This window comes from Solanum verrucosum, unplaced genomic scaffold (genome assembly GCF_900185275.1).
Source record: "Solanum verrucosum unplaced genomic scaffold, falcon-dt-bn FXZP01000284.1, whole genome shotgun sequence".
NCBI classification, from domain to species: Eukaryota; Viridiplantae; Streptophyta; class Magnoliopsida; order Solanales; family Solanaceae; genus Solanum; species Solanum verrucosum.
In genome coordinates, this window is record NW_026019936.1 from 2593865 (window position 1) to 2605307 (window position 11443).

At 35.8% G+C, this 11443-nt stretch overlaps 3 protein-coding genes and 1 pseudogene across 7 annotated transcripts; 2 read left to right on the forward strand and 2 right to left on the reverse strand.

Moving 5' to 3' along the window:
- Positions 1-1170: 1170 nt before the first annotated feature.
- On the reverse strand, positions 1171-4912 carry LOC125837726 (uncharacterized). 5 transcript variants are annotated; one of them, XM_049516806.1, is made up of 6 exons: positions 4588-4912; positions 3331-3465; positions 2937-2974; positions 2719-2785; positions 1614-1943; positions 1171-1346 (listed from the first exon to the last, which is right to left on the reverse strand). In XM_049516806.1, exons 1-6 carry the CDS (start codon positions 4816-4818, stop codon positions 1266-1268), a joined length of 882 nt encoding a protein of 293 aa, XP_049372763.1. In that variant the 5' UTR covers positions 4819-4912; the 3' UTR covers positions 1171-1265. The 5 variants fall into 5 exon arrangements, with proteins under 5 accessions (XP_049372763.1, XP_049372772.1, XP_049372768.1 ...); XM_049516815.1 differs by having other exon boundaries at positions 1172-1341; positions 4588-4910; XM_049516811.1 differs by having other exon boundaries at positions 1264-1376; positions 4588-4910.
- On the reverse strand, positions 1174-1323 carry LOC125838750 (U1 spliceosomal RNA; annotated as a pseudogene).
- Positions 4913-6647: 1735 nt separating the features above from the next.
- On the forward strand, positions 6648-8135 carry LOC125837588 (probable polyamine transporter At3g13620). Its single transcript, XM_049516682.1, has one exon. The coding sequence runs from the start codon at positions 6688-6690 to the stop codon at positions 8116-8118; it is 1431 nt and encodes a 476-aa protein (XP_049372639.1). The 5' UTR covers positions 6648-6687; the 3' UTR covers positions 8119-8135.
- Positions 8136-9645: 1510 nt separating this feature from the next.
- On the forward strand, positions 9646-11443 carry LOC125837523 (spermidine sinapoyl-CoA acyltransferase-like). Its single transcript, XM_049516626.1, has 3 exons — positions 9646-10460; positions 10663-10934; positions 11187-11443. Exons 1-3 carry the CDS (start codon positions 9646-9648, stop codon positions 11441-11443), a joined length of 1344 nt encoding a protein of 447 aa, XP_049372583.1.

Sequence of the window (11443 nt, forward strand, 5' to 3'; positions counted from 1 at the left end):
AATTAATAGGTATACAAGTGGGGATGGATTTTATTTTTTTTTGTCTTTTCTAGTTAGTTTGGTGCATGGTTTTTCCTTTGCTTTTTGGTATGGAAAGCTTATGATTTGTGAAGATTTTTCATGATGTAGACTTCATATATGGAAAAGATGTACACTTTTAGTTCACAAAGAATTTGAAGGCAAAATATGTTTTTGGTTTGTCATATTCATTTTCAATTTTCTTTTGAATTTTATACTTTAGGATTTAACATATATACACTGTAACAACAATAAGATATTAAGTATAATCTCATAAAGTGGAGTTTGGAGAGGGCAGAGTATACACAAATTTATCTCTAACTTTGAGGTAAAGAGACTGCTTTCGATAGTTTACTCAAGGAAAAACAATCCAAAGAACTAATTGTGGGATCACACTATTAATGTAATTTACTTAAGCTTTTTCAACAAACCTATTTTGAATTGTTTTACTTGAGCCTATGGTATTTTGGAAACAACCTCTTTACCTCACACAAGGTAAGGGTAAAGATCTGCTTACACACTATCCTTCTGTCACAACTCAATTTCTCAGGTCATGATGACACCTACTACATCCTATCAGTAGGTAAGCCTAACTCATAGCCCGAAACCATAAGCAACGGGCTATCAAGCAGAAGTCGTCAATAAGAAACAAGAAGTTTATTACAAAGCGAAGAAAATGGTAATTAACAAAAATGCAACATCATCAAGACAATGAGCATCTAATCAAAATAAGAGTACAAGACTTTTACAAATACAAAAATATGCATAAAAACCAAACGAACGACTAAGTGACCGAACTATCTATCCCAACAAGTCATAAAGTACTTGGAGTCGCTATAGGAATGCTCTAAACAATGAAAGGAAGACACAAATACAAAAATGACCTAGAGGGCCATTACACGTTCACAAACTCCACTTATTATTTAATACTAGTTATTAATAGTTAGTAGCACTTATTATGTTGATAGATTAGACAAAAAAAGAAGAAGAAGAGAACAACCGATAGTTGGAGGGTAAAACTCCCAAAATATGATAGGTCAGGTATATTTTTGACCATTAACTCTTCGGGCTATACATACCAAGACTAGCACTAGCATGAACATGATCCAAAAAGAGCGAAAATACGTACGTGGTCTTTTCTAGATTCAGTATCGAATAGGGGCTGCGAGAATGCAGACTTCCACTACCACAAATTATGATGTAGGCTCGACCACTTGAGCTGGCACCCCTCCCAAGTGTAATGGAGTTCACCAGCCTAGGCCATAGGCCTTCTTGATCACCCATTGACTCCGTCTAGGTAAGTCAATAGGTGGATCGTGCTTTCTGTACTGAAGTCAATTCAAACTGTTCATCTTGTGCTACTATCAAGATCAACATCAGATTACAAAAGCACGATTCACCCAAGAATTATACACACAAAGGTCTCATGAAGGCAAAGCTAGTGAAACTTTTCTTGATATTGCAATTTATAGAAGGATTTTAGTTGCATTTTGCATCGTAAATATGTTGTATACAGTTTTTCTGTGGTATCTCATAGACCAAAAAATAAGGCGAAGTAAACAATGAGGACTACTGAAGGGTCATGCTAAACTTACCGCTAAGCTTACAAAGAATCCGAGAAATGCACCAGCTATGACTTCAACCTCTGTATGACCAACCTGTTCTTTCAACGGAGCAAAACTAGACGATGAGGCTCTTCTCTCATTGGGTTTAAGCAATAAAGTAGCATTCTTTGACCTTGGTTGAAATGGACTTGATTCCTCTGATAATTGAGGATCGAAGCTCTCTGTATCTGAGGATAATTTCTCTTGTGTAGAATCCGTCAAAACATCAAGTTCGTTAGTAGACGGAACTGAGTTTATTTGATTTCTGAACAAAGCTTTATTGAACGCTTTTGCGTGAATGCCTACTTCCCTTCGGACTCCCTACAGAAGCAACATGTTGATGGTGAGACAAACCAGGTGTATAAAGCAAGGAAAAGGAAGAACAAAATTTTTTTTACCAATGCAATTTTTCAGTTGAAATTGAACCTTATGTTGCTCGGACTCTTAAAAATGTCGCAAGGTGCATGTCGTATCCTACAAAATAGTGTATTTTTGAAGGATCCACACAGATGCAACATCATTTTTGGAGAGTCTGAGTGTAATAGATTAAACTTGGCCTAGAATATTAATTAGCAAGGACATCGATCTGGTGAAGCATGAAGAATATGGTTCACGTTTTGAATGTAAGATAGTGTCTAAACATGATTAGCAGCTGAAATGAAAACAATGTTCGAGCAGTTGGATTTGTATCATCCCCATGATGATCCAGGCCAAGTCTGATGTGATCCGAGAAAAGGATAGCACGAACCATATGTACCTTACAAGAATCAGATGATACATATGGTCGAATCCATACTCGGGTAGATATGATGGTATGGTATTATTTTAGGCTTCGCATTTTGTGGAAAATTTACACTTTTACGCTATGTTGCTTGGACTCTTGGATAATATTGTCAGGTGTGTATGAATCTCCAAAAGTAGTGCATTTTTAAGGATCAGACATGGGTATGACAACATTTTTAGAGTCTGAGTTCAACAACATAATAGCACAAAGAGAAACTTAGCTCAACTCGTATAGCCTTTGTTTGAAAATATAATTGGTTCACATCTGTTTAACTGGGTAAATGACTGAAAACACTCAAGTTTCGTTACATACCTGTGCATCATACATCACAAGGCCTGCGTAAACCACTGCTAAACCAAAAATCGAATCAGAAAACCCCCTGCAGTTACCGCACTAATAGCATGTCACTCATAGCTAGAAAACAGCAACTAGCCAAGAAAAAAGAACTAATTGCAACACTACAATGTTTTCTCCCAAGCTCTAATTCACGCATAACTTCCGTTAGAGGAATATAGAAAAGGAGTAAATACCTTTCCAAGCCAAGGGCAGTGGCTGTGGCGACTACTGCCTGTCATTTGAAAGTAGATGAAATTAAATGAGACACTAGACAGAAATGGTATGCTGCTCGGACTCTTAAAAAATGCTGCTGGATCTGTGTTGGATCCTCCAAAAGTAGTGCATTTTTGAAGGATCCGACATGAGTGCAGCAACACTATTGGAGAGTCTGAGCAACATAGCAGAAAAGAAAAGACAACAAAGCTGCTACTTTGTGAATAACTAAATTTTCTTTTATTATAGACTAATCTGGGATTGAACTTTGAAGCGTTGATCAGTTTATCGTAAAACATTGGCTTAGGAAGCAGATGTGTAAATGATAGGTGAAGTTATACAAGGTTGCGCAAAGATAGAAAGATGAAATCTTACAGATGAGTGTGTGGAAGGGAAACCCCCAGCCTGAAAGGCAGTCTTGAAATTGAACTCATTGCCATAAAATAGAGATGAAGTAAATGGCTTCATTAGCTGACCAACAGCTGCAGATATAGCTGCTGCAACCAAAACCTGTGGGACGGCTTAAACGAATCAATAACATTTAAAGGCATACCATCATACAGCAATGTGATTTTCTGAGACAAATGTCTACATATTAATGAAATCAATGTTTCAGTTTGAGAGACGTTGAGCCATTTTCTGGAATCGTGTACCAAATAAGTAGAGCTCATACAGAGTTCCTAACATAGTAATTGAAGAGAAACAACGGAGAGTTCCTGCTTGACATCTGAGCTAATCACGTGGTATTATGATAACATAACTTGATTATCCAAAAACAAAGACTAAAAGGACATCTTGCACTATTTTGTTTTGTGTAACATAAACATTAAGTCCAATTAGCGAAATGCCTGGAACAAGAACCAAACGAGACATCTTTCAAGTTTCACCAAACATAATGGATATCGGAACCTAAGAAGCTATGAAGTGGAGTGACTAACCTTGTTACGAATAACATCAGTAAAGTCTTCTATTCCAAACCCATGAAGATTGAAGACACAACAACTTAGGCAAACGTTTATAGGTCAAAGAAGAGTAAGAAAAACATCTACCATGTTTTCCAAGACAGGGAAATACTAGGATTTTGCTTGTTGAGTTCTTGTACATTGAAGTATTATGTCTCACCATTAGCAATGACAATCCAACTGAACTTTAGCTCAATTGATACATAAAGACACCAACTTTACAACATAGTGTAAATCCAACCAATTTGGGATTCTACTTTTGTTTGTTTTAATAACAGTGGTGTTTGAACCAGCTCGCACACACCTCAATTAATTCCACTAGTACCTACTAGCTCCCACCAACACATGTAACGTAACGAGAAAAGTCTATCCACCAAGGCTTTTGGACAAATGGCAACAACAACCAATTTGGAATCTAATTGACAAGTTTACACACACATTATAAAAACTAACATGCAATAAGTAACAACCATTCAAACAAATTGTAAGTTAATTTAATCATCTATCTGAAACTGACCCTCCAACTATCACCACTAACAATGGCAACCCAACTGAACTTAACCCCAATTGATTCATAAAAACACAATCTTTACACAAAAGAACCTTAGAACATCAAGAATTGAAAAAAGATTGCAACTTTTTATCAAACCTATGAAATAGAGTGACTAACCTTGTTATGGACAACATCAGTTATGTCTTCTATACCAAACCCATGAAAACAAACCAACTTAGGCAAAGGTTTATAGGTCATAGAAGAGGAAGAAAAACATCTACCATGTTTTCCAAAACAGGGAAATACTAGGATTTTGGTTGTTGGGTTGTTGTAAATTGAAGGGTTTTGTTTGTTGTAGAAACTTGAAGAAACAGCAGATGGGTAGCCCCAATTCTGCAATAACAACATGTTCCTAAGAGGAGAAGTTTCCCCTTTTTGGCTGTGTCCTGTGCTAAACTTTGCTCCAACCAAATGAACTACACAATAGTGATGGAGCTTGTGTGAATTTACTTAATTTTGGTTTTTGTTTTCCCCTTATTGATTCTTTTATTTCTTTTTGTACTTTTCTCAAGGGTATAATGGGTGTGTATGTTGGGAGATTTGTCTAATGGCTAGGATTTTTCAGAGGAAGATGTCATTCGTTTGATGAGAAATAAAAAGGAATATCGAAAATTTGAATGACCCAAGCTAAAGTAACTACTGTTTTGTTAGACAAAGTTGCTCTTTATCTATATTAGTGGGAGGTAGGAGATATATTAAGAAATTAGTGAAGTTAGGAGGAGGCTCCTCTCCAGTGCTAGTGCTACCCTATACAAAATTGACACGTGTTTAAATGGACCAGATTAATTTTCTTGACTAAATACTATTAACCATGGTCATTACTAATTTTCTTTCTCTCTCATCTCTCCTCTCTTTCCTTTTCAAGCTTAATTTTGCAAGAACCTATTCTCAATTAGCAAAGAATTTGCTTTGTTAGCAAAAAAATGAAGAATGCTAATAACAAAATCGTTTTTTCTTCCCATTATTTTCATACCATAATAAAATAAGACAACATTCAAAGGATGTATTTGGGTTATAAAATTTTAAAAGTCCAACCAAATGAGACTACTTTGAAGCTTGGTTTGGTTTCAATGGTGATCGACAAAATTCCGCCGTCTTTTTGTAACATCATTTTTTTCAATTGGAGTTTCTACAAAGGCCAACTAAAGGACCTGGAGAGGGCATGAAAAATGGGTGGAAAAATGTGTTGTCATATATCTTTTTTTTTCTTGTGAAATTCTCCATTGGATTTTTTGGGTTTCTTCTTGTCTTGCGGTATTTATAACTGTAATCGTTAATTGGGGTTACTCACTCCATTTCAATCTTTCTCTTTTCAGACTCCCTTTTTGTTCATATGTAAATGAAAAATCAAATTTAACATTATTGATGTAATTTTAATTTTCAGTTGTTTGATTTACACGAATGATGTTTGATTGCTCTGTTATTCAGAGAGTTTTTGAAGGGAATGAAGTGTTTATGATTGAGAAAGGAATGGAAGGAGAGAGAATTAGTATTAACCATAGTTAATGGTATTTGATCAAGAAATTAATCTGGTCCATTAAAAAATCAAATTGACACGTGTCAATTATATAGGATAGCACTGTGGGAAACTAGAGGGATCAGAGAAGAGCCTCGTCCGTGAAGTTATTAGTTTGGACACCAAAGTTAAGAAAATATAACTAAAGAGAGATTGGAAAAAAAAAGATTTTTTGTAGTATTAAATTTATTTCTTCAATATTCTCTTTACGAATCATTAATCCAAATTCATATGAAAGGTCTCATTTAAGAAAACACTATTGAATCTATGGCTTTAAGAAGTTGAGAGACTAAAAAAAGCCCAAATCTATCGACCTTATTATGAGTCGTACCTTGGTAGGTGAAGAGGCTGATTCCAGTGAGGAATTGATATTATCTTAGTTGGACAAGAGATTTTGACAACTGTATTAGAAATCACAAAAAATATATTAGATATTATTCGGCTAGAAAGAAAAATGCTTGTAATAATAAAAAACCGTATTTTCTATAGAAGACAATTCTATTGTTAAAATTGGAACATTAAAATTAAGTAAACAATAGAAGAAGAAAAAAAACATGAGAAATTTTTGGATCACAATAATAAATGTAACCAAAATTTGCATCTAAGATCTTCAAAACAAAAAAAAAGTCCAACACTTTCCCATCTTTGAAAAGAGGAAAAAAAAGAAAGCTTTTTTCCCTCATTTTCTTTGCAATTACACCATGAAAGCTTCTGAAATTCCTTCTTCATCTCAACACCTTCTTGAAAATGAAGAACAACCCACTACCCTCACCCCTACCCCCACCCCCACCAAAAACTCCAAGAAATTAGCTCTTATACCACTTATTTTCATCATCTTTTTTGAGGTATCTGGTGGCCCTTATGGTGCAGAAGCAGCAATTGGGGCAGCTGGACCTCTTCTTGCAATTCTTGGATTTCTGATTTTCCCATTTATTTGGAGTGTCCCTGAAGCTCTTGTAACTGCTGAACTTGCTACTACTTTCCCAGGTAATGGGGGTTTTGTTATTTGGGCTGATAAAGCTTTTGGACCCTTTTGGGGTTCTTTAATGGGTTCTTGGAAATTACTTAGTGCTGTTTGTAACTTAGCTTCTTACCCTGTTCTTTGTTTAGATTACATTAAATTGATTTACCCAATTCTTGATTCTGGTTTACCTAGATATATTGCTATTTTCTTCATATCTATGTTCTTGTCATTCTTGAATTACTTAGGTTTGTCTATAGTTGGTTACACTGCTGTTGTTCTTGGTGTGCTTTCCCTTTGCCCCTTTTGGTTAATTACATTGTTTTCAATTCCAAAAATTGATCCTAGTAGATGGTTGAGTTTAGGCCAAAAGGGTGTTAAAAAAGATTGGAACTTGTTCTTTAATACCCTTTTTTGGAACTTGAATTTTTGGGATAATGCTAGTACTTTAGCTGGTGAAGTTGAACAACCTCAAAAGACATTTCCTAAAGCACTTTTTTCAGCTGGGATTGTTACATGTATTAGTTACGTGTTGCCGCTTTTGGGTACTAGTGGTGCTGTCCCTTTGGAACAAGGTGAGTGGATTGATGGTTATTTTGCTAATTTGGCTTCTATGATTGCTGGAAATTGGTTGAAGTATTGGATGGAACTTGGGATTGTTCTGTCTGTGATTGGTTTGTATGAGGCTCAGTTGAGTAGTTGTGCTTACCAAATTCTTGGAATGGCTGAGATGGGGTTGTTGCCTCGGGTTTTTGGTGTAAGATCAGAATGGTTCAACACACCTTGGGTTGGGATTCTTGTACCAACACTAGTAGCATTGGTTGTGTCCTACATGACATTCACGGACATTGTGTCATCTGTGAATTTCTTGTATAGTCTCGGGATGCTGTTAGAGTTTGCATCGTTTTTGTGGTTGAGGAGGAAGATGCCTAAAGCTAAGAGGCCGTATCGAGTGCCATTGTCAATGCCAGGACTGTTGGTGATGTGCTTCATTCCATCTTGTTTTCTGGTTTATGTTATGTTTGTTGCTCATAGCACCGTGTATATAGTCAGTGCCTTGCTCACTGTTTTCGCCATTGCTTGGTACTTCTTCATGGAGTTTTGTAAAACCAAGATGTGGTTTGATTTTGAAACTGTTGATCAACACAAAGTTGATGATGAGATATTTTGATCCACCGAGTTTCAAACCATGCACCAGCTTGCCCTCGAAGATTTCTTGATATATAATAAAGAATTGTAAGTTTGATTTATTTATCATTTGTGATGTCTTTTTCGTATTGTAAAGTATTGGGAATACGAGTAATGTGATTCTTTGAACACACCTTGGATTGGAATTCTTGTACAGCATTGGTTGTATCCTTCTTGACATTTGCAAACATCGCGTTGTTTGTGAATTTCTTGTATAGTTCAGAATGATGCTAGAGTTCACGTTGTTTTTGGTGTTGAGGAGGAAATGCCTAACGCTAAGAGGTCGTATCAAGTGCCATTGTCAATGCAAGGTTGGTGGTGGTGTGCTAAGCTTCGTTCCGTCTTGTTTTCTAGTTTATGTTATGGTTGGTACTTCTTCATGGAGTTATGTAAAACCAAGATGTGGTTTGGTTTTCAAAGTTCTCAAGACAAGGTTGGTGATGACATTTTTTAATCCATCGAGTTTCAAATTGTGCACCAGCTGGCCCTTGAAGATTTTTTTCTTAGATGTAAAATAAAATTAAAATGTTAGTTTGATTTATGTATGAATTTATGATGTGTTTGCTTAGTGTAAAGTAGTTGGAACATGTAAAATGTGATTATTTCTTAATTTGAGTTGAAGATTTGCTTGTTGACTTTTCTCCAATTATTGCTTAAAATCTTTAATGTAATAATAAAAGATATTGAAGTCCTATATTTTCATGAAATTGTAAATTGACCCCTTATTTTCTTTCTTTTGGCACTATTGGAATAGTATTAAAAAAAACCATACATGTGAAAGAGTCTAATAATAATAATTCATGGGATTAAGTACTAGCCACTTTTTGATATGATCAAATGATAAATTATTTCTTGATTTTCAAATCAGATAAGTAATGTTCAATGAAGGGATGCATATTGTACCATAAAAGTGAAAGAACTTAATGATGTTGACAAATTTTAATGAGAACACTGAGTCTGGAAAAACATATTTCTTGTGTAACAACATTGGCAAGTCTCATACAAGACATAATATTATAATTCTCAATTTACTCGATTATTAATCACTAAGTCACATGCTTAATTAAGTTCGTAGTTTCATTAAATGCTCAAATAATGTCAAAGTCAAGTTTTACTGGTATGTGTAATGGAATATTTATCCCACCAAACAATGAGTGGTAAACAGCAAGAAAGAAACAAGTGAAGTGGCATGACATATATCAGTGAGGAAACGGATTCAAAATTTTAAGTTTTATGTATTTTTAACTGAGATTATAGTTAACTATTTATAAATCAAATTTTAAAAGTTCAAGTTAATGATCAGTCAAAATATAATAATTCAAAAAATAAAGAGCCATTAACCACCCCTTTCCCACCAAAATAAAAAAACAAAAAAAAAAACATCAACATGTTTCATTCAACTTTTTTTGCTACCTACCAATTTTTCAAACTTTATAAACAAGAAGTGTACTATAAGTCCATCATTATTCACCCACCACCACCATTATCTCCTCCGTCCACCACCGCGAAAATGGACGTAAAAGTTGAGGAAACAACCGTAATTCACCCGTCACCGCCTCCTTTCACCGACGACCATGTCCTCTCTCTATCCCACCTAGACACAGACATAAACCTCCATGTCACATTTCGGTACCTCCGGGTCTATGTCAACGACCCGGAAACCCGACCCATAGAACGACCCGACCCGTTTCAAGTTGTCACATCGTCTCTCTCATCCGCCCTTGTCCACTACTACCACTACACAGGTAGCCTCGTTCGTCGTGAAGACGAACGCTTGGAGCTCCACTGCCATGCTGGTAGTGGGGTCCCCGTGACATGTGCCGTGGTGGACTGTTCCTTGAGTGGAATTAACTACCTTGATGATTACCATGATGTGAATTTCGTCGAAAAATTGGTACCCGACCCGGAAGGGGAAGATGCTTTGACCCGACCCTTTATTCTCCAAGTGACCCGGTTCGAGTGTGGCGGGTGGGTTCTTGGAGCCGCGATCCATCACTCGTTATGTGATGGACTCGGGGCAACCCTTTTTTTCAATACAATGGCGGAGCTAGCTCGTGGGTCGAGTCGGGTCAAATTCGAACCGGTCTGGAACCGATCAAGTTTACTCGGACCGAGGAACCCACCCCGAGTCGAGTTCCCATTTCATGAGTTCCTTAGTTTGGATAAAAACTCTTTGCCTTATATCGAACCGAGTAAACCGGCGGTTCGAGAGTGTTTTAAGGTGAAGGATGAGTGGTTGAACCGGCTTAAGGGTTTTTTACATGAACAATCCGGTTCAAATTATACTACTTTTGAAGCATTGGGAGCTTTTATATGGAGAGCAAGGTATATATAATCTTGACTTTTAAAAATTAATTTTATATATATATATATATATATATATATATATATATATATATATATATATTCTAGAAAGGTACGCAAAAATATATCAAATCGAATTTTTTTTACTTGTTATAATAAAATATTGTCAAATAAAGTAATCAGTGTTATAGAAAGATCTAATATAAGATCTATGTGAATACAGGGTGAAGGCAAGTAAAATTCCAAGTGAAGAAAAAGTGAAATTTGCATATGCAACAAATATAAGAAGAATAACAATACCAAAATTGCCCTTTGGCTATTGGGGAAATGGATGTGTCCCAATGTATGTTCAATTTCTTGCACAAGAACTTGTGAATCAACCATTGTCAAAAACTGCAGATTCAATCAAGAAGAGTAAATTCAACACAACCGATGAATACGTAAGATCGTTCATCGATTTCCAGGAGTTGCATTACCATGAAGGGATTACGGCAGGTAATTCTTAGCACTGAACTCGTTGTACTTTTGAAATTTAGATATTTGTTGAAAGGAGAATTTGCACTTTTAGTCCCTCTAATATTAATAAAATTGTATTTTAGTCCTTGTAATATCTGACTAAGTAATTTAACCTTCGATTAATGTACATTCACTAATAAATTTTGAATCTGTCACTGATATTTATATTGGTTGATGAAAATATTGAATTCAGTTAAATCTGTTAACTAAACTCTGAATCCGTCCCTGCAGGTAATAGGGTGAGTGGTTTCACTGATTGGAGACATTTGGGACATGCAACTGTTGATTTTGGATGGGGTGGTCCAGTGACTGTTTTTCCACTTTCAAGGCACTTAGTTGGAAGTATTGAGCCTTGTTTTTTCTTGCCCTATTCTTCTACTAATGAAGGGGGGGAAAATGGATTCAAAGTTTTGGTGTATTTGCAAGAAGAAGCAATGGTTGATTTCAAAAAAGAGATGAAGAAATTGGAACATATTGGTCTTTCTTGA